Source organism: Musca vetustissima, unplaced genomic scaffold (assembly GCF_032173495.1).
Source record: "Musca vetustissima isolate MV318-11 ecotype Yass unplaced genomic scaffold, APGP_CSIRO_Mvet_v1 utg7802, whole genome shotgun sequence".
NCBI classification, from domain to species: Eukaryota; Metazoa; Arthropoda; class Insecta; order Diptera; family Muscidae; genus Musca; species Musca vetustissima.
Window position 1 is genome coordinate 149811 of NW_026877668.1, and position 23470 is coordinate 173280.

General features: G+C 34.3%; 3 protein-coding genes across 3 annotated transcripts; 2 read left to right on the top strand and 1 right to left on the bottom strand.

Annotated features, from left to right (window-relative positions):
* Positions 1 to 4197: 4197 nt before the first annotated feature.
* LOC133322340 (voltage-gated purine nucleotide uniporter SLC17A9) lies at positions 4198 to 5851 on the top strand. Its single transcript, XM_061531336.1, has 5 exons — positions 4198 to 4280; positions 4357 to 4528; positions 4646 to 4861; positions 4926 to 5535; positions 5602 to 5851. The coding sequence occupies exons 1-5, from the start codon at positions 4207 to 4209 to the stop codon at positions 5847 to 5849; spliced, it is 1320 nt and encodes a 439-aa protein (XP_061387320.1). The 5' UTR covers positions 4198 to 4206; the 3' UTR covers positions 5850 to 5851.
* Positions 5852 to 6168: 317 nt separating this feature from the next.
* LOC133322339 (elongator complex protein 3) lies at positions 6169 to 22505 on the bottom strand. The gene is made up of 7 exons (XM_061531335.1): positions 22501 to 22505; positions 8139 to 8164; positions 7823 to 8064; positions 7117 to 7764; positions 6839 to 7056; positions 6417 to 6780; positions 6169 to 6358 (listed from the first exon to the last, which is right to left on the bottom strand). The coding sequence occupies exons 2-7, from the start codon at positions 8158 to 8160 to the stop codon at positions 6200 to 6202; spliced, it is 1653 nt and encodes a 550-aa protein (XP_061387319.1). The 5' UTR covers positions 8161 to 8164; positions 22501 to 22505; the 3' UTR covers positions 6169 to 6199.
* On the top strand, positions 12541 to 14177 carry LOC133322334 (uncharacterized). The gene is made up of 4 exons (XM_061531328.1): positions 12541 to 12649; positions 12708 to 13758; positions 13821 to 13992; positions 14055 to 14177. The coding sequence occupies exons 1-4, from the start codon at positions 12541 to 12543 to the stop codon at positions 14169 to 14171; spliced, it is 1449 nt and encodes a 482-aa protein (XP_061387312.1). The 3' UTR covers positions 14172 to 14177.
* Positions 22506 to 23470: the final 965 nt, after the last annotated feature.

Genomic DNA, 23470 nt, shown 5'->3' on the forward strand with positions numbered 1-23470 from the left:
TTCTGGATACCGTCGTTATAACTTACATACAGTGAGAGTCAAAAGAAAGTGTACACGAATGTTTATTATGTTCCATGTATTATATAAACCATATCAAGTAATATTGTATACAACAAATTATGTTTTTTGAAAATGGTATTTACCCCTCTCTTATTTTCTAAAAGAAAAGTTAACAAAATCCCACAAATAGAAAAATTGCATAGCAAAAAAAAATAGTCCATATGTGACGCGTCAAAAGAAAGTGTACAATGCAAACTTAATATATAAATTCATATATTAATATATATATATTAGTATTTTGTTTGCTTCCCATTTGCTTGAATTACAGCCTGTAATCTTCTCGGCATCGAATTGACTAAATTTTCGGTTACTTCGCGTGAAATTTTTTGCCATTCCTCCAATATAGCCGATTTGAGCGAGTCCTTGCTACGAATTTCTTTCTTTCTTATTTCGCGATCGAGATGTTCCCACAAATGTTCGATTGGGTTGAGGTCCGGAGATTGGGGAGGGTGATCCAATTGCTTAGGAGTGTGATAAAGCAGCCATTCCTTAACTATTTTTGAAGTATGCTTTGGATCATTGTCTTGTTGAAAGATCCAACCTCGATCCAAGCGCAACTTTTCAACACTAGGCTTCAAATTTTCCTTTAAAATGTTAAGGTATTCCATTTTATTCATTGTGGTTTCTATGAAAACCAAGTTACCAACTCCACCAGCTGCCATGCATCCCCAGAACATCACTGAACCTCCGCCGTGCTTTACAGTGGATACTAAATTCTGTTCCGCAAATTCACTGTTTTTGGTCCTCCAAATTTTAGCAGGTTTCCTTTTGCCAAAAATTTCAAATTTGCTTTCGTCGCTAAATATTATATTATTCCAGAAAGAAATATCTTTATTTTTATATTTATTAGCAAAATCGAGTCGACGTTTTTGGTTGGTTTTGGATATTAAGGGTTTTCTTCTTGGAACCCTTTTATGAATCCCGTTAGCGTGTAGTGCTCTACGTATTGTACTGGCACTAACAGTAGTTCCAGACGATTCTGAAATTTCTTTGGATATTTTAACGGCACTTTCTACAGGGTTTTTCTTTACATTTCGTACAATCGATCGTATTTGAACCTCATTCAGTTTTTTTGGCCTGCCACATTTAGGACGATTTTCCAATTTGTGGAACTTTTTGTACTTATCAATTATTTTTTTCACCGTATTGTGGCACCTGCCGATAGTTAAACCAATTTCACGCAGTGTTTTTCCCTCATTGTGAAATTTTATGATAAGCTCACGTGTATCGAGTGAAGTTTGTTTACCCATTATGGAAAATTTTTTAGAATGTCTTCAAACTTCAATTGTTGCTGACCAATTCACTACTAAATCATTGACAGTATTAGAACCAATAAAAGAAAAACAAGCAGAAAGGAAAAAAGAAAAAATAACGGTAAAATCTAACTGTGTCCAATCTCTCAAGTATTGGAATAACATGTTGTACACTTTCTTTTGACGCGTCACATATGGACTATTTTTTGTTTTCGCTATGCAATTTTTCTATTTGTAAAATTTTGTTAATTTTTCTTTTAGAAAATAAGAGAGGGGTAAATACCATTTTCAAAAAACATAATTTGTTGTATAAAATATTACATGATAGGGTTTATATGAAACAGGGAACATAATAATCATTCGTGTACACTTTCTTTTGACTCTCACTGTATACATATGTTGCTAAAATCGATATCGTTGGTATAAGAGTTAGATTCTTATTGTGGCTTGTTATGTTAAAGCATTATGCAAGGAGCTGTAATGCAGTAGTTAAAAAGATTAGTTTTATAACGTCCGTAAGTAGGAGTTTTATGATTTGTGGGATGAATCGGTGTCTGAAAAATTGCCCAAAAGTTTCAAACGCATTATTGGAAGGAGACAATTCCTCTTAGAATTATAAAAATATTGACTGAAAAATGATACCTCGATTTAGTAATTGAGTGAATTTTAAAAGCATAGTCTACGCCTCTATATTTATACGTCGTTGACAGTATTGCCGATATTACACAAACTGAAGATAAAAACTTTTCGAATTTTGAAATTTCAAAAAGGTATTTTTAGAAATGCAAAATTGCGCAACTTTGAACCTGTAGCTCAGCTGATGGTTATTAGCTTTTTGATGCATGTTTTTTGCTTGCACTTTAGAAAATCGAAAATGGAAAATATATAATAAATTTAATTTGTGAATTAAAAGATATTTGGACTTTGTTTACGTTTTCATAATGTAAGTCAGTTTTTAATAATGGACATGGTAACAGCAAACTTGAGAGGCAGCTGATATCCAGCTTGTCTCCCTAATGAATATATTAATAATCCTTGATTATAGTACGTTTACATTGTACCGGATTTCGTAAACCAAGTGGTATATTTTTTACTGTGATATTATATTATTTATTTTATTTAAATGTTGTGGAGTCCCGTTTTTTAATTTAAGTAAATAATAAACAAAATGAAAAATAACTAACGTAAGTTAAAAAATAAGTGCAATATTCAGAATAAGCAGTATATTGAAAAGAAATTATAATTTTTATTTCGTTAATATATCAATAAAAACCGCTCTTGAAAATGTTGGAAAAACCCGAACGAAACGTCGAGCAAAATGTGAAATATAAAAACCATATATCAACAATTAACAAGTGGGTTTAAATTGTCAATTCCATTGCATACATGTCAAATAAATCCTCATAAAGTAGTTAAACCCGGTAAAAAGTTGTAATGTAAATTCCATTTTATGTACGATTCAAAATCTATTAATCTTTGTTCACGTTTTTAATGAAAGTCAATTCACAAAAAGGGGTTTTGACAGCAAACTTGGGAAGCAGCTTATATCAAGCTTGTCTCCCTGGATGAATTTATTAATATGACTTGGTTCGATACGTATGCATTTAAAAATATTTACCAGATTTTGAGAACGGGAAATGGTATAATAAAAGTGTTGCTGTACAACAAACCATATAACAACCATATGGCATTTGAGATCGAGTGGATTTCGTAAATCTAAACGTACCTATACCATTTTTTAATTTTACCATGAATACAGGAAAATACCAATTGTGGATGTATTGAGATGAACAACAAAAAGCAGCTCTGTATGATGCAGCCTGTTCCATCAGATATAAAAAAAATATACACAACAGGATGTTGTATTTATTTAACATTTTTTTTCAATTTTTAGAAAACCAAACCCTCGTACAGGGTCGTGTTCGTGTTAGATGTTCATTTTCTTTCATAAAAATTGAATTTTTAATTGAAATTTATTTTATTTTAATGGTTTTTTTCCCAAAATCAGTTTGAAAGGGGTTCATTTTTGAAATAAAAAAATGTTCTGTTAAAATCAAAAATGTTTTGATTTTCATATTGCATGAAAAATTTCATTTTTTATTGTTCATAAATTTTTTCTCCAAATTTGATCATTATAAGCATATAAATGTATATAATTGGTTTGTTCCCGTACTGCAAGAATCTACAAGTTTTTATGCGGTGTACACACTAGCATTTTTGAATGGCACTCTTGCTCAAATTTTGCTTGTTTGATAGTGTGGCCTCACATGTTTGTCATTCATCAGGCAACCACAAACATATTTATGGTTGTTGGACAGTCAGTAATCGATAAAAAAGCTGACAGTCAAAAATGATAGTGTGTACACCGCTTTCATAATTTTTCGACATCATAAAAGAAAATATGTTATCGTAGTAAAAAGTAGTATATTCTTGAATTACGGGAATGGACCAAATGTAAACATGTTTATAGAATATCATCCCTGTTACCGTTAAATTTGTTTTATTTTCCCTTTGTTGTGTTCTGTAGTCGTTCACTAGTCAGCTGTTTTGCTTTATCTCGTCATTCGTAACACGAAACAGATAAGTCGTTTTACCATTTCCCTTTTCTTTCTTAATTCGTTCAGTGAAAAACGGTCGTGGTCGTGGCAAATCTTGGATTGGATTGGCAAATTAAATTGTTTTATAAATAATAAAAAGAAAAATAACTTCCTGGAGGAATAAAAACAAAGTCCATTACACGACCTTGGCCGGTGTGAAGAAAGAAATTTTAAAAGTGTTCCGATAAAAAATGACTCCATATATTCTGAGCTGACCAACAAAAAATCCTGACTGAATTTGCCCGTTGGGAATCCAAAGCTGCTGTTGATATAACAGCAGAAACAAGTTTACCATTATGAGTATGGATGAGAAATTAAAATATTCTCTATTAAGAAATGAACTAGTAGATACTCAATCATTATGGACTCGGTAGGTGTATTAATTTTAAATTTATGAGCAAAGATTTTCGGTATTTACTTTTTATTTGTGTGTGTTTTTCTTTTAGTCATGAAAAACGTATTTGGTTTATAACCCTAATAACCGGCACTTGTATGCTGTATTCGACAAGGACCACAATGCCCTTACTGGTACCAGCGGTGGCAGGTGAAATGAAATGGAGCAAAACTGATTCAGGAACAGTATTGAGTTCATTCTTTTGGGGTTATACATTGACACAGGTTAGTATAAAGAACAATGTAATACATAAATGGTATAATTCGGAAGTAGTTTTTCGAAATTTGCAAATATTTGTGGTCCCACTTAAAAAAATTCATTGTTGTCCTTTTTTGTATTAGGTGGTTGGTGGCTATTTCAGTGACCGCTTTGGAGGCCAAAGAGTTATACTGTTTGCAGCAATTGGCTGGTCACTTATCACATTTCTAATGCCCAATATAATATGGTGGGCACCAAATGCTAAAGGTTATGCCATTCCATTTATCGTTACTGTACGTATTATTAATGGAGCATTTCAGGGTGTTCATTTTCCCAGTATGATTAGTTTAACAAGTCAAGTGAGTATAGATGGTATATCTAAAACGGTTCTGTATTCCAAAAATTTAATTTTCTACATTTCAGAATCTCTGCTCAAATGAACGCACAAGTTTCTTCGGTCTACTTACCTCGGGTTCGGCCATTGGCACATTACTTACCGGCATATTGGGTTCATTTGTTTTGGACTACTTTGGCTGGTCATATGTATTTCGTGTCATTGGCTTTATGGGCATTGCTTGGGCTTTGGTATTGCGTTATTATGCCATGGCTGGAGAACGTAATCGCATCATAAATGTATCATTGCCATCACGGTTGTGTGTTAATAAGGCCAATGTGGATACAGTGCCGTGGTTAAAATATTTCAGTAAATTATCATTTTGGGCGTGTGTCCTAACGCATGCCTGTGAAATGAATTGTTTCTTTGTATTACTCTCATGGTTGCCAACATATTTTCATGATGGATTTCCCCATGCCAAGGGTTGGGTGGTAAATATGATTCCATGGTTGGCTCTGCCGCCAAGTACATTTTTTGCCAAATATCTAACTGGTAGATTATTGGCAAGAGAATGGTCCATGTCGGCGGTTAGGAAAATAATACAAAGCTGCTGTTTTGCTGCACAAAATTTAGCTCTATTCATAATGAGCCGAACAACAGACTTTCATACAGCATTAATATGCATGACAGTGATTATTGGTAAGTAAAGGTAATTTAAATATTATTATTAATTTATTAACAAACATTATTTCGTATTATTTCCAGGTGGCACTGGTTTCCACAACAATGCTGTGACTGTAAATCCCCAAGACTTGGCCCCATCTCATTCGGGCAGTGTTTTCGGCCTCATGAACACGGTGGGCGCCATACCGGGTTTCCTGGGCGTCTATTTGGCCGGTCATATTCTCGAAGTAACACAAAGTTGGCCAATGGTGTTTAGTGCAGCAGCCGGCATAAACCTGGTTGGCTGGATAATATTTGTGGTCTTTGGCTCAGCTGAGGCTATTGTGTGATTTTAATTTTTAGTTTATTTAGTTTTACGACTCTTGAGAAACGTTCCGCTGCATCACAATGCACTCATACAATTTGTTCATTGTGTAATATAGTAGAAATTATGTGTAAATGACGATAATAGCTTTCTTTAAATTTTTTTTTGTCACAAACAAATTAAGTATAACCTGATTTAAGCTGATATTTAGTAATATATGAATCTTTGTTTACTCATCTCTTTTTCCTCCTACCCTTCTATCCTTCAATTCTTCTTGATATAGAATTTTACAAAAAAATATGTAATTTTACATTTTAAGTAGTAGTATATATATTAAAATAATAAAAAAGAATAACTTCAAATCACAAGCGATAATTAAGCGATTTTCTTTGACATATACGGTCCGTCTAGTTCATAGCCCATTTTACGGTAATAATTTCGTGTGCCAACACCGGAAATAACAGCTAACTTGGTACTGCCGTGTTCTTCGCGGGCTATTCTTTCGGCTTCCTCCATTAATAGCATACCGAAACCCTGGTAAAATAAACAATAAATCACCGATGCACAATAATTTCCTAACTACAAAGCCTACCTGATGTTGGAACTTGGTGGGATCTCTGGCATTGACCGGCACCACAGAGCCATAGACATGCAGCTCTCTGACAATAGAACATTGACCTTCCTTCAATTCGGGTCTAAATGTTTCCGGGGAACATTTACGCAAACGCAGCAGACCCACAAGAATATCTTGGGCAGGATCTTCATAGGAGAGGAAAGTTTCCCAACCACCATTGGCCACGTAATCACGACGAATTAATTCAATTTCATAGGGCCTGACTTTATTGTGAATTTCTTGGATACCCACTTCACGGGTACGTACATCTCGGCATTCAGTGCCCAAATCTTTCATGCGGGCCAAAGCCAATTCACGCAGATTACCGTGTTCGACACCGGAGCTGTAAAGAAATACAGTTTAAATTTCAGGAAATTAAACAAATGATTATTTTGCCTCACCTAACCAAAGGCATGGGAATATCACGTTGAACACGATATACACGAGTCCATGGTGGTACCAAAGCCAAAATCTTGGCAACCAAATCCACCAACATGGACGGAGGATATGACTTGTAACGGCCAGTTTTCCATAATTCATACAATCCGGTGCCACGAATTACCAATGTGGGGTATATCTTCAGGCCATCTGAACGGAAAGCTGGATTTTCAAAATATTCCTTAAAAATAAAGACATCTTTAAAAGAAATATTTGTTTAATAAATAAAGTGGTTACTCACAATAAACTGTTCAATATCCCGCTCAAAGTCAACATTTGGTAAATCGGGCATCATGTGTGTCACAATTTTATATCCAGCATCTTTACCCAAATGGAAACTTTCACATACCGCCTTAACTGTATGACCACGATTGGTATCCCTCGCCACGTCTTCATACACAGATTGTACACCAATTTCCAAACGTGTACAACCATACGATAACATATCGGATATATGGCGTTTAAGACAATAATCTGGGCGAGTTTCAATTGTTATACCAATGCATTTGGTTCGTGATTTTTCGGAATAGCGTACAGCTTCGGCAACATTAGCACTTGTATGACCGGACAGAGCATCGTGTAAATTTCTTATGAAATAATCACGATAATCCTCTGGCAAACACATAAATGTACCACCCATAACTATGAATTCGACTTTATCGACAGAGTGTCCCAATTGTTTCAACTGTTCCACACGATGTCTGGTTTGCAAAAATGGATTATAACGGGCACGTATGGCACGCATCGATGTGGGTTCATAACCCGTATACGATTGTGTAGAATACTCGAAATCACTGTCTGGGCCACCAGGGCAATAGACACAAATGTTGCCGGTCATGTTAATGTGCGGGCAACGATGTGGCTTACACATTACAGCAACTACAGCAATCTAGAAACAAACAAAAAACACTAAACATATAATTTTCAAGATTTTGGAGTCCACTTACACCACTGGCTGTCCTAATGGGCTTAGCCCTCAACTTAGGCAGTAGAATTTTCTTTGCCTCCTGTGGTACTGCTGCAATAATATCAACCAAACGTGGTGAACTTTCCAAACCATATTTGGATGATATACGAGATTTCATGCGATTCAAATTGACATCCTTTTTGTCTTCGTGTGCCTGCAACAGCTCCTGGATGATTTCGCCGATAACAATTACCTGTCGTTCTTCACGGCTTAATCCAACTCCTTATTGGTGAAGAGGGTGAGGGACGTTATTAAATAAGCTTGATATTTTTTAAATTATTATTAACTTTATTTACCTAATTTCTTTTTCGGCTTCATTTTTTCGCAATATGATTAACTTTGTTCTTACAATCACACGTGTGCCCCCAACAAACGGTTTGTTTTGTTTTGATGATATGTCAAAACCAGCTGTTGTATTTGGGGCCATTTAGATGTCATAACATTAAAGAAAATACAACTCTGACACAGATACAGTAGAGTCCTGGCAGTGTTTACAAATATAATACATTTGAAATTCGATAACAGTTCCGTTCCAGAATTACAAGTTTTTTCAAATTTTACTTTTCTGTATTCAAAACCCTACTGGTTAACCCTATAAGGTTAAGAATAAGGGCTTTCGTTAACGTCATCGTCATCGAGTAACTCAGTACAGATTGGGACGTTTATAGAGAACATATAATAGGTACAAGAGCGAAATCAAGAAGGCTACATACAACTCATATAAACTTAACAATCTTTGTAGCGTTTTTCAAGCAGAAATCCTTGCAATCACGAAGCGGCCGACATAGTAAAATCACTTACTGCCGACATTACGAGACCGGTGACTATATGTGCCGATAATCAGGCGGCCCTTAAGGCGTTGATGTCGTGTACTATAAACTCAAAAACAGTTCATGATTGCAAGTCCGTTCTGAATGATATACGACAGATAGTAAGCTTGTGTTGGGTTCCAGGACATAGTTACATTGAAGGGAATGATATAACCGACGAGCTTGCTCGAGGGGGCTCACAATCGTCCAATCTTCTGATTGAGAGATCTGTTAAACCTCCCATTGACTATTTCATTGGCAAAATCCGCTTGTTCTATGGCGAGGTAGTTGGTAACAGATGGTCGAGAGAACCTGGTTGCGGAATCTAAAAATCTATCTGGCCTGAATTCTCTCGCAAGAGAACTTTTTCGTTGCTGGCACATAACAAGGGAGATCATTGTGGGGGTTCATAACAGGTCACTGCAAGACTAGATCTCTCACTTCGTAATGGGACTCCAGCGGAGAGAATTATTGTTGTCTATGTGAGGACGAAGAAGAGCTAGAAACAATTGAACATATCCTATATAAATGTCCATAGCTGATTGGCAGAAAACATAAACAGTTTGGAAGATATGAAATTGATAATCTCTAAAATAGAACCAAACCAGATTCTAGACTTTGTCAAAAATCTGACAAGGCTAAAATAACCATCTCTCCGCTCTTCCACTCTCTCTTCTTTTTCTCTTTGCAGGTAAAAAAGGATGATCACAATGGACATTAGTCTCCCAGTGGACGGTTGTTACTAACAACTGTACATCCCTAACCTAACTGGGGCTGAGGGCAGGGCTGCCAGATTTTTTTTTTGGAAAATTGTCAAAAATTTAAATAAGCACATTTAGATATATTTAAATATATTTTTTTTATTAAAAGGAACATAAAAGAGGTATTCAATTTATTAAACACGTTTTTCTCGCAAAAGAACTTCTTCGCTGCTGGCACATAACAAGGGAATTTATTGTATCATAACAGGTCACTGAAGAGTCATCTCTCACTTCGTAATGGGAAAGTCTTTCTATGTTTGAAGAGCGAGAAATAATTGAACATATCCTCTGTAAATGTCCATAGCTGATTGGCAGAAAACATAAACAGTTTGGAAGATATGAAATTGATAATCTCTGAAATAGAACCAAACCAGATCCTAGAGGTTGTCAAAAATCTAACATGTCTAAAATAACCATCTCTCTTTCACTCTCTCTCTTCTTTTTCTCTTTGCAGGTAAAAAAGGATGATCGCAATGGACATTAGTCTCCGAGTGGACGGTTGTTTTTAACAACCGTACATCCCTAACCTAACGGGGGTTGAGGGGGTTGGGTTCCAGGACATAGTGACATTGAAGGGAATGATATAGCCAACGAGCTTACTCGAGGGGGCTCACAATCGTCCAATCTTCCGATTGAGAGATCTGTGAAATCATCCATCGGCTAGTTCATTGGCAAAATCAGCTTGTTCTATGGCGAGGTAGTCGGTAACAGATAGTCGGTAACAGATAGTCGAGAGAACCTGGTTGCAGAATCTATCTGGCCTTAATTCTCTCGCAAAAGAACTTCTTCGCTGCTGGCACATAACAAGGGAGATCATTGTGGGGATCATAACAGGTCACTGCAAGATTAGATCTCTCACTTCGTAATGGGACTCCAGCGGAGAGAATTACTGTCGTCTATGTGAGGACGAAGAAGAGCGAGAAATAATTGAACATATCCTCTGTAAATGTCCATAGCTGATTGGCAGAAAACATAAACAGTTTGGAAGATATGAAATTGATAATCTCTGAAATAGAACCAAACCAGATCCTAGAGGTTGTCAAAAATCTAACATGTCTAAAATAACCATCTCTCTTTCACTCTCTCTCTTCTTTTTCTCTTTGCAGGTAAAAAAGGATGATCGCAATGGACATTAGTCTCCGAGTGGACGGTTGTTTTTAACAACCGTACATCCCTAACCTAACGGGGGTTGAGGGAAAAGAATGGTCCAGTGGAAAAGGAAGATGAGCACAAGATCGTCTAACACCCCGACGTTAGGGATATCACTTGGGAAGGTTGGGAGGTCTTTTGGAAGGTAGTGGTGCCATCGCTTCGTCAGTCCTGGTATCATAGGCACTCGGTCATTTCCTCCGAGACTCTCCTCAGGACCCGCTGATTGTCCGCGAATGTTTATTTAATATTCACAAATACCCAATGAATAATATTGGACTTCAATGACTATCTTCAATTACTAGCAGTTTTTTATTCATATATCAGCATAAATTCCGTGAAGTGCATAGTACCACGACAGCATTGGGTGCCATTTCCACACATTTTAATAGATGCAGGTGCAGATCTGGTCCGCGAATTATTATTGAGGTTCTATCAAAGTTCTTCAAAAGTAAAAACATCAAGCTGTTCGAGAATATAAGGGAATCAATAGTTTGAAATTTATAATAACTATTTCCGCACACACTAGTATAGAATATAATCGGAAAGAGTTCGAAGGAATATAGGAGATAAACCTCCGCCCATGTTTGAACTGCTGAAGCTAATGGTCGATATAAATCAAACTTCGACCCCCAATTATTCCAAGATACAAACGTAACGTGATATTTGTACTGAGCCCTTAACAAATGAAAGATGTCAATTAGGACCACGCACTTCTTCGCAGTCTACACAAACTTTAGAATTAAAGAGGGCGCAGACAAGGAAAAGCTTCTTTAACGAGATTCCCCCTCATTCCCTAATTCAGGAATGTCCTTATAAAATTGCAAGAGAAAATCTCAACAACTCTTGAAGATATACCCGATTTATTGCGTTAGCATCAAGTGACGGCAAGAGTGTTTCTCAAACTTTAAATGCTTTTTTTTCGAAACATTGTCTACGCGAATGGCGAATGGCAGTGTGTTCGATTTTCCAAAAAAAAAAATGTATATCTGCTATTTTGTTAATTTTTGTACGAAGTCAATAATCCTAGTTTATGCTAACTGTTAAAAATAAGGACTTTTCTTTAATCACAGAAACAACAACAAAATTTCCGCTAAACACGCGTTCAGACTATAGCCTTTATCGTGATAATGTGCATTATCTCGATTTAATTGCTAAATCCAGCTTGAATTTCCACGATTTACCACACAAAATTAAATCCACTCAATATTTCGATTTGCTCTAAATCCTATGCTAAATCGAGATAATTTCAAATACAACCCTGATTTTGTCCCCAAAAAAATAATCGTTTCTCCTAAAAGTATGCTTTAAAATTAGTTAATATTCAAAATAACAGCCTGACAAAAATATGTCAACTGCTGAACATTTATTTTTTGATGGCATTCATAATAAAAAGTACTATAATTTAAAAGGACAGCGGTTTTATGCATTTCTGACCCAATAGAATACAATTGCTATCCAAATAGCTGCTGACAAATCAACTTCATTTCATGTTAATACTAGTCTAAACAGTTATGATTTAATATCTCGATTTGCAAATCGAGTCGATTTAGAAGGCGTAGTCTAAATGCGCCTTAAAACAGAAATAATATAAACGTGCTATTAAATAATTTGTTTTTTAAATTTACCTGGATGCTTTATCGTAGACGTAAGTCATACTGCCGACCGTGAACGATTGTGTTCATTTGACTGTTTTTTTTTTCTTGCATTTGCTATTGTCTGACTTTTGACATTTTCATTCATCTTTACCATCTCATTCTAAATACTTTTCCTACGTTTCGTTTTGTGCATTGAAGAAAAAAAGTAAATAATTTTTATAAAAAACAAAACACGAAGAATATGGCATTTTATATGCCATCAAAAGAATTAGAACAAAACAAAATTCATGTAAAAGAAATTGCTGGCGTGTAGTTTCTTTTGAAAAGAAAAACAAACTTCAAATACAATAACTACTTGTTCTCGTAAACGCAATTGAAGCAATGGCATCATCCTGTATGCCGGACCATCAAGTGCAACAGAACAATATGGACAATAATAATGTGGATATATCCGATGACGATGTTATGAATTCCGATGTCGAAGACCAAAGTAGACCGGAACAACGACAACGGGAGTTGCATGAGGATCATTTTAATTTTCCGGTAAGTACGGGAGTATTTTTTTTACGGTGGAGTAGAATATTTTTCATTTTGTTGTGTGTTAAATTTTCAGAATAGTTCTACGTGTTGGGTTTGCAATGGCTATTATGGACCCAATTTTGATGAGCCATTGTGTGGAACATGCCATGCCTTTCTTTACAATACTGAACCCACGGAGGAGCTGGAGACCACAATATCCGATGATGAAGACTCGGGCAATGATGAGCCTCCTTTCAAGGATAAAACAGAAGAAAATGATGACGACGATGAAGATGTCGATGTTGACGTTGATGTGGACGATGATGTAGAGGAGGAAGATCCTGACAATGATGCCGTCGAGGAGGATGTAATGGATGATGTGGAGTTGGAAGCAGAAAATGACATGCTAGAAGTAGGAGAGGATCCGCCAGCATTGCCTGTGGAAAATGAAGTGGTGGAGAGACCACAAGTGGATTTGGTGTTACCCGTTGAAAGGCCAAGACCATCGGCACCACGTTCTCTGCCCCAGTTAATGGAACTATTGTCTGAAGCCAGAGCAAATGCCAATGAAGTGGGTGTCGGGGCAATTACACCATCCCTACGACCATCGAATCACATTCTATCGTTTCCGGTGGAGATTATGGTCATCATATTCTCGTATCTCGATGACATGTCCATGTGGAAGGCAAGTGAAGTGTGTAAACAGTGGCATGATATAATTGCCCAAAATACTTCACAACAAATGTGGCGTAAATATTTCAAGGAACGTTGGCCACTGTTTCAGAATTTGGTCGAAATACAAGATTGGATGAAATTATATGGGGCACTGATGAGTTCATGTTTTTGTCGAACATGTCTGCTGCAGATGGCACTGAAGACACCACCACGAGGGCGTCAAAGTGCCATCAGGGCAAATTTCTTGATAAATGATTTCCGCCTGCTGAATAGTTATGCCACGGAAGGCATAGAGGCTATACCATTGGATAAACAGAATACATACTGGCAGGCCAGTATATTGGGACCACCAGGCAGTCCATATGAAGGTGGTAAATTTTTCATATTTATATTCTTTCCCGAAAGGTAAGATTTATTATTAGAATTTATTTATCTACAATTTTGACTTTTAATTCCGATTCCTCTAGGTATCCCATGATTCCACCCACAGTTCGTTTTCTTACCAAAATTCTACACCCCAATGTTTCACGGCATGGCGATGTTGGCATAGATATTTTCCAGCATAAATGGTCGTTGGCATTGAATGTTTCCAAAGTATTGTTATCTGTACAAAGTTTGCTAACGGATCCTTATACAGAGGTACATGTTTAATTTTCTTAAACATTTTCGAGATCTGAAATTAATTGACGATATATTTACAGGTATGCATGGAACCCGATCTTGGCTATATGTACGAACACAATCGCTGCCGTTTCGAATCTTTAGCCCGCTCTTGGACATGGAAATACGCCATGTTCGAATTAATTCCCCCACGTTAATATTTTTTTATTTAACAACTGTATTATATTAAATTAAAATAGAGTAAAAAATTATTGGTTTGCTATTCCTGCTTCCCAATATTGTTTGTATTCCTTAAGCTTTAAAAGTATATATTTAAATTATGTATCTCTAACAGCAATAATTTAAGATTCCTCTATCTTTTCTTACACAAAAAATAACAACAAATTTAAAAGTTAAACTTTTAACTATGACTTAGAAGTTACTATTTAGTATTGATCTATACTTTTTTGTTTAGTTTGTAATAATGTAAGTCAGTCCCTTTTCCAACCTGCTCTTCATAAGCTGTGCCATTTATTTCGGTTCCAAAAAAAAATCATTTTCATATTTTTATTGCATTGTTAATTGTGAAATTCACATTCATTTACACCTGATCAACCCTCACACCATTTAAAACTGCATATATATACAATTAGACATTTAAATTTATTAAATAATTTTTGCACAATAAAAAATATCTCAAATATTATTAATACATATATAATTATAATTAAATAAAATAAAGAATATGATAAACGAAAGATAATTGGTCATAATTTAAAAAATGTATCTATTGGTATGTATATTTCTCCTATCCATTGTATAATAATAATAGTGGGTAAAGTGTAATACAGGGGCTAATTTTTTACAACATATATAAATAGTTTAAGTAATTAAAAAAATAGAATAAATTAACTAAAAGGATTTTTTATATGTTGTTCTTTTATCAGACCTTTTTTTTTAAAAATTTCATCCAATTTCAATATTTTAGTTTTGTATCTCAATTCTTTACTTCAGGAGGTATTATTATATTGGAGAGATGGCTAAATGCTGGTGAATATTTGGGGTTCTTGAGCGCGCTTCAAGCGAATTCGCTGAAATATATCTAAATCTGAACCGATTTCAATAAAACTCGGCACACGTTAGGCCATCCTAACTTCAGTATGTTGTGCAAAATAGTGTGCAAATCGGGCTAAATATATGTATATGCATGGTATAATAATAGAAGGTAACAGCAAGTGTTGTTGTACAACAAACGATACAACAACCACATGGAAATTTGTTGTTGTAAGTTATACTAGTGTCAACGTCATTTGAAAGAAAAATTTATACAAACAAACAAATTATCAACAAATTCTAAATATTTTGAAAATTTAATATTTTCGAATCATCAAAATAAAATTGAAAAACATGAATGAAAATCTATCAAATTTATATTTCTATTGCTTCCACATCTTTCCTATATTTGAGTCATTACCATTTACATGTGTAATACATATGAAAATGCTGGGGATTGCGGGTTATTCCATGACGAAAGATTTACTTCCTCAAACTTTCCCAGCAGGCAGATTGAGTATATTGAATACGGGAGGACATTTAATAACGAACAATTTCGAATTGTATGCGTTCCGAATGTTCCTGTTGGGTAATTTTTAAAAACACAATTTGTCATATTCAAATTGACACTTGTATAACGTGGAATCAAATCAGCTGGGTTTTGATGTTAACTGTTATAATTTTACCATGATATATATGGTACTACCCTAAAAAGTGGCGAATATTAATAATTTTTGGTAGGAGATTTGTTACCATATACGACTACAAAATACCAAACCAGTAAGGAAAGTAGTTAAGTCGGACTGAGCCGACTATATGATACCCGTCACCACTTTGTGTATATTGTACATATGCATCCTTACAATTGCTTGCCAATGTTCCCTCGTTGGAACATACTCATGCCATTCTGCAACCTATGATAAATTTAATTTCATTCGTGCAGATTTAGAGTCGTCTGCGTACCATGCACTATAGGTCAAATGACCACTTTTTCTGTGCAAACTTCATGAAATTTGGTCCAACTGTTTTTTTTTTTGTTACTAGAATATAGAAGAAATCGGTTCAGATTTGTATATAGTTCCCATATATATTTTCATCCGATTTCAGGTTTAAGATGCACCAAAACCGTAATATACAACGGATTGCGATGAAATTCGAAATAATACGCACACAAAGTTGACTAAGCACCATATAAATATTAGCATATTTATAGAATAAATTGTATTGAGCGACTTGCACGGCCAGATGTATAACGGTAATTTATATTTAGCACTAATAAATATCACGTGCCTCCAATTTAGAGTGTTCTAAATACAAACACAACTCGTGAAGAACGACACTTTGATTTTTTCAATTTTGCACAGAAAACTCGGTCTTTGACCTATAGTGCTATGGGACAAATATATGGAAAACGATTTATAGCAAAATTGATACACACTTTTCGGTACGCCGCCCTGTTTAAAATTTAATTTCAATTAGATACCCCTTCCAAATTCATATGGAAGTTATGGCTGCATCTGCAGCAATTTCAACAGAACGCAATAACGTCATTCAAGTCTCAATTTGATACGTTGTGCAAAATTTCGTGTTAATCGGCCATACATTAGGAGTCAGGTGCACAATTTATGTAAAATCGGACGAATATATATGAATATGTGCTATATCGAAATCTGAACCGATTTTCCCGAAACTTAACACACATCACCCTAGACTTCATTCAGTACGCTATGACAAATTTCATGCAAATCCAAGGATATATAGGGATTTTGGTGCACCATTTACATAAAACCGGACGAACATATATATGGGAGCTATATTGAAATATGAACCGATTTTCCTGAAACTTACCACTCATCATTCTAGGCTCAATTCAGTACGCTCTGCCAAATTTCGTGCAAATCGAAGTATATAAAGGGACTTTGTTGCACTATTTACCTATAGCTATATCTAAATCTGAACCGATTTTCCCGAAATTTACCACAAATCATTCTAGACTCAATTTATTATGCTATGCCAAATTTCGTGCAAATCGACGGATATAAAGGGACATTGGTGCACCATTTACAAAAAATCGGATGAAAATATATATGGGAGCTATATTGAAATATGAACCGATTTTCCCGAAACTTACCACTCATCATTCTAGACTCAATTCAGTACGCTATGACAAATCTCATGCAAATCCAAGGATATATAGGGACTTTGGTGCACCATTTAATTTAAATCGGACGAAAATATATATGGGAGCTATATCTAAATCTGAACCGATTTTCCCAATTTCAATAGGTTTCGTCCTTGAGCCAAAGAAATTAGCTGTGCCAAATTTCATCTAATTCGAATCAAAAATGCGACCCGTACTTTGTTTACAATATACGTGGACAGACAGACGGACGGACATACATAAATCGACTTAAAAAGCGATTCTATGCATATTCGCAAAAGGAACCATGTATCTATCTTGTTTCGTTTTGTCTGTTACAAACATAAGCACAAAGACATAATACCCTGTACCACAGTGTGGTGAAGGGTATAACAACTACCAACATATATTAATTAATTTCAAATTTCAGCATTCCAGCTCCATCCGTTTCTCCAAATTCAAATTGTAACAAATTTAGTACGGTTTGTACTTTTCGCATACATGAGTACACAATTGCAAAATCACCTTTATATATCGAATCTACTTCTCAGCCTTGATTCGTATTCCATCCAAATTTCAAGTTTTTAGATCTATCCGCCCTTATGCTACGAAATTGTATAAAATGTAATTTAAATGTACTATTCGTATACTAATAGTTCGATTAGTACTTTTCGGAAACTAATAGTTCCAAAGAACCGTAGCACAGTGGGTTGAGCGGTAGGCAAAGTGGCGATTAATTCAGGAAAGCCGTAATTTTAAAATATTGTTATTTTTTTATTGATGGGTATTCATAAATATATAAAAAGCATAATTATAAACAAAAAGAAAAAAATAAATAAATAAAACAATTGTTGTTTAAATCTTTTATGGCATTTTTTGTATTTTGGAAAAAATTGTCTTATATCACAATTTTCGTTGTAATTTTTCAAATAAAAACGATATATTACAAAATGCTATTGAAAATTATTTTCCTAAAAATAAAAATTAATAAATTTTTAATCTGTATTTTTATACCCAAAATTTAAAATTAAAATCCTATTTTTTTCTTCAAATTCCATTATTCCACATATTAAAAAAAAATACATTAGAAAATATTATTATATTTTATTGATCAATATTTATAATCAAAAATCATAGCATAAAAATAAAACAAACAACCATTACAGGAAAAAAGTAATTAAAAAAATAATAAAAATAAAAAAATAATTGTACGGTTTTTGATTTACTTCATTTCATTAATTTTAAAAGTATTATTAACTTCAAAATCATAATTTTTTGACAACCACTTTAAAATTAATTTATACAATTATAAAATTCGTTAAAATAACATTCATCGTCTTCGTCACCATTATCATTTTCATTTTGGGCAAGAATAAGTAACTCCAATGTAGTCTGAGGCATTTGCTGTATTTTCTTTTTACAACTCTTCCTCTTGCTCGAAATAAACGGATCAGAACTTAAAAGAATCTTCTATTGTATTTTCCCGACAGAATTTACGGGAAAAGTGCTCCCTATAGCTTTTGAAGTCCTTATTTCTGGCTTCCTGAGATTCTTCAGTTAGCTGACAAATAGGCAATGGTGCAAGCGCTATAATTTCTGGCCCGTGAATGAAGTGTTTATGTAGAGTAGGTGGCATATGATATCATGGATAATTTTTAACAGATAGCCTTGCAGTGTCTTTAGCGAAATTTGTCAATATTAACCTCAATACCACTAGAAACAACTATTAATATTGTGTGCATCAATTGTAAATCAATTCTTGTAATTTCTGCAGATACTTTAGCATTCTTAAAAAAACGCCTTGCCGAATTACCATCGTTTGAGTTTCCAAGGCCTGGTTTTGGTTGGTCAACAATCAAACCTATTTTCTCTCGGAATTCCCTTTGAATGCGTTTTTTTGTATCAGCAATAATTTTTTTTTCATCATCACATCCAGTTTGCCATTTTTTAATCGGAAGTTTATATGACAAGTGAATAATACATTCATAAAATCGTATCCAGCCATGAAGGACAGATAAACTAAAAAAGCATGTTATCTATATTTACAACTTTTACAATCATTTCATCAATATTGTTAAACTCTTTGCTTGTAGCGCCACATATATAACACTTTTGTGTGGACTTTGTGTCTGTTATAGCATTACAGACCTTACCGTCAACCATGACGAGAATTAGTTCGTGATTAATTTTCACTAATCTCTCTCCAACTAGTAATACGGAATCGACAAGAGCCTTTATTTTAGTCTCTACTCTTTCTTTTTCGAGTTTAATACTGTTGAACGTTTCTTTCATAAATTCAATTTTCAAGGGCCTACAAAAACGAGTGGAAGACGGACGAGGATTTTGCCAAATTGTTTTATTTCCACAAACTAATTTCAATGGTACAAGCGATGTTATAAATACTAAAGAATCTGAGGCGTTAATGTCATGAAAGCCTTGTTTATATGCACAGTGTCCTGAACTTCCATCAAATCCCCACTTAGTGTGTAAAGTCATCTTGTGTGTAAAGTCATCTCAGTGGTATGGTCTAATAGTGCTTGTGGATTGACTTGCGCTGACGTTTCAGTAATTTTTATTTCGTCTCGTTCTGGATAAAATTTTTTTAACTGTTTGGACTATTGTATACGATGGAAATTTCTCCGGCGCGGCTTTTCTAATTACATTATATTGGTGTCGACTTAGCTTCGCTTCTACCAAGACGGAAAGGTCTTCCTCCGCACTTAATTGCTGTGGTGATACCTGTTGTAAACTTTTTCTGTATTTTTTCGCTCTTGTTGGAGATGATATTATTTCCTTAACTATTTTTGACTCATCTGTTTTTCCAGCTGATCTTAATCTCATTTGTGTAGCGTGTGCCAAAACAGACAAAGGAGTATTATATTCCTCCTCAAATCAAATTGGAGATCATGCCGACCTCTTTTTTGTGTTTGTGTTGGTGGGGCATTAAAGGAAATTGAAGCATCAAGCAAATTTTTGATTCATTCTATGGAGTTATTTTACAAATTCTTTAATAAGTCAAACCAGTAAGGAAAGTAGTAAAGTCGGACGGGGCCGACTATATGATACCCTTCACCACTGTGGGTATATTAAACAGATGAATCCTAACAGACGTCGCATTATTGAAGAACCATTAACATGAAATTAAACATGTCATTCTGCAACCTATACTAAATTTTGGTCAGGTATAGAGTTGCTTCTTACGATGGGACAAACTAATGTAAATAAATTTAAAGCGAAATATCGAAATATAGGTTACATTTATTTCAGTATGGTTTTTGCATTCGGCCACATTTTGAGTTCTTTATTTACTTATAAATCCAAAATCGGACGAAAATATATATGGGAGCTATATCTAAATCTGAACCGATTTTCACGAAATTTAACACACATCGTTCTAGACTTAGTTCATTATGCTATGCGAAATTTCGTGCAAATCGCGGAAATATATAGGGACATTGTTGCACCATTTACATAAAATCGGACGAAAATATATATGGGAGCTATATCTAAATCTGAACCTATTTGCACGAAATTTAACACACATCGTTCCAGACATAATTCAGTACGCTATCCCAAATTTCGTGCAAATCGAAGGATATATAGGGACTTTGGTGCACCATTTACATAAAATCGGACGAAAATATATATGGGAGCTATATCTAAATCTGAACCTATTTGCACGAAATTTAACACACATCATTCTGGACCTAATTCAGTACGTTATGCCAAATTTCGTGCAAATCGAAAGATATATAGCGACTTTGGTGCACCATTTACATGAAATTGGACGAAACTATATATGGGAGCTATATCTAAATCTGGACCGATTTTCTCGAAACTTGGCAGACATCACTCTAGGCTTAATTCAGTACGTTATGCCAAATTTCGTGCAAATCGAAAGATATATTGGGACTTTGGGGCACCATTTACATGAAATCGGACGAAACTATACAGTGGTGGTCACAGAATTAAAACATTTACTGTGGTAAACATTTTTTGATCAGCCCTCGATTCGTTTGAAATATTTTTGAAATTTTTTTAATTCAGAACACTTCGATATACTGCACGTAAGAGATTTAGTGTGAAAATATAAAATTGTTGTATGAAATTTTTCCATAAATAACGGTTTTTATGAAAATACATCGACTTTCAAGTGGTCATATAATTAAAACATTGTGTGATTTTTTTAATTTACTGCATGGTTTGAAAATATTTTAAAAAAACTCTTTAATTTAGTTAAATTGTGTAACTAAGCACCGATAAAATCATTTACAGATACAAATTTTTGAAAAAATCTGTAAAATCTACCAAAATTTCCAAAAATTTGTACAGTACACCTTGCATTCAGAAAATAACCCTTATTATAGAAAATAAAGGTCCGAATGCACCAGAAATTGTTAGAATTAGAATTAAAGCAATAAATAATTCTCAAAATAAATAAATATTTGAAATAAAAACTCAAAACATGGGAATTAACCTCATAGAACGATTCAACTTCGATAGCCTTTATTGAAGAAGGCCGGAATATTTTTGCAGTATGTGAAGAAATATCGATTGATATTGCCATTTATTATATCAAATCGATTGTTCGAGTAGTACAGAATATATTTTATCAAAAAAATATATCAGTCATAAAATAACGAACAGAGATCAGCGCCTATGTTAGCGAGTAAAAGTTTCTGCCACACAGCAGCATTTTTGATGCTCAACACAAGACTTTAAATATTTGTCAAACTGTAATTTTTTTCATTCTTTTAGGCTAAAATAGGTTAAATGGACATTATTCTATTTAAAAAATATTATTTTGGAAAAATATTGTCATGTTCAATAGATTTTAAGGGTCAAGAGTTAACCATCAAACATGCTGCTGTGTGCCAGAAACGTTTCCTCGGTGTTGCTCTCTGTTCGTTCTGTTGTGACTGATATATTTTTTGATAAAATATATTCTGTACTACTCAAACAATCGATTTGATATAATAAATGCCAATATCAATCGATATTTCCTCACATACTGCAAAAATATTCCGGCCTTCTTCAATAAAGGCTATCGAAATTGAATCGTTCTATGAGGTTAATTCCCATTTTTTGTGTTTTTATTTCAAATATTTATTTATTTTGAGAATTATTTATTGTTTTCTACTAATTCTAGCAATTTCTGGTGCATTCGGACCTTTATTTTCTATAATAAGGGTTATTTTATGAATGCAAAGTGAACTGTACAATTTTTTCGGAAATTTTTATAGATTTTACAGATTTTTTCAAAAATTTGTATCTGTAAATGATTTTATCGGTGCTTAATTTACACAATTGAACTAAATTAAAGAGCTTTTTTTTTAATATATTCTAAACATGCAGTAAATTAAAAAAATCACACAATGTTTTAATTATATGGCCACTTCAAAGTCGATATATTTTCATAAAAACCGTTATTTATGGAAAAATTGCATGCAACAATTTTCTATTTTCACACTAAATCTCTTACGTGCAGTATATCGAAGTGTTCTGAATTAAAAAATTTTCAAAAATATTTCAAACGAATCGAGGGCTGATATAAAAATGTTTACGACATTAAATGTTTTAATTCTGTGACCACCACTGTATATGGGAGCTATATAGAAATCTGGACCGATTTTCTCGAAACTTGGCAGACATCTCTCTAGGCTTAATTCAGTACGTTATGCCAAATTTCGTGCAAATCGAAAGATATATAGGGGCTTTGGTGCACCATTTACATGAAATCGGACGAAACTATATATGGAAGCTATATCTAAATCTGGACCGATTTTCACGAAACTTGGCAGACATAATTCTAGACCTAAATGATTAGGCTGTACCAAATTTCGTGCAAATCGAAAGATATATAGGGACTGTTTACATTAAATCGGTTAAATATATATATGGGAGCTATATCTAAATCTGAACCGATTTTTCCCAATTTCAATAGGGTTCGTCCTTGGGCCGAATAAGTGACCTATGCCAAATTTCATCCAATGCACAGACAGACAGACGGACGGACATGCATAATTCGACTTAGAAAGTTATTCTATCTCGTTTCCTTTTGCCTGTTACAAACATATGCACAAAGACATAATACCCTGTACCACAGTGTGGTGAAGGGTATAAAAATGCAGCAAAACGGCAAAAAGTTTTTCTGGCATTTATAAGCTGAAACTTCATATTTTAAGAAAATACAAGCAGTATACAATACAAGTTTCACCGATAATTCAGTTGAAATCCAATGCAAACATTAAAAATACCTCATTTTTGGAGCAATTTTCTTCTTTTTATTTTTTTTCAATATTTCCAAAACATGTATCTAAACAA

Bases quoted from the DNA above. Each gene is read 5' to 3' on its own strand.
- LOC133322340 (XM_061531336.1), top strand. From the start codon at position 4,207: ATGAGTATGGATGAGAAATTAAAATATTCTCTATTAAGAAATGAACTA. The intron at 4,281-4,356 runs GTAGGTGTATTA...TTTTTCTTTTAG, and splicing joins ACTCAATCATTATGGACTCG to TCATGAAAAACGTATTTGGT. The intron at 4,529-4,645 runs GTTAGTATAAAG...TTTTTGTATTAG, and splicing joins GGGGTTATACATTGACACAG to GTGGTTGGTGGCTATTTCAG.
- LOC133322339 (XM_061531335.1), bottom strand. From the start codon at position 8,160: ATGAAGCCGAAAAAGAAATTAG. The intron at 8,065-8,138 runs GTAAATAAAGTT...TTCACCAATAAG, and splicing joins GAAGCCGAAAAAGAAATTAG to GAGTTGGATTAAGCCGTGAA. The intron at 7,057-7,116 runs GTGAGTAACCAC...TTTATTTTTAAG, and splicing joins GGGATATTGAACAGTTTATT to GAATATTTTGAAAATCCAGC.
- LOC133322334 (XM_061531328.1), top strand. From the start codon at position 12,541: ATGGCATCATCCTGTATGCCGGACCATCAAGTGCAACAGAACAATATG. The intron at 12,650-12,707 runs GTAGACCGGAAC...TTTTCCGGTAAG, and splicing joins TTCCGATGTCGAAGACCAAA to TACGGGAGTATTTTTTTTAC. The intron at 13,759-13,820 runs GTAAGATTTATT...CGATTCCTCTAG, and splicing joins TTTATATTCTTTCCCGAAAG to GTATCCCATGATTCCACCCA.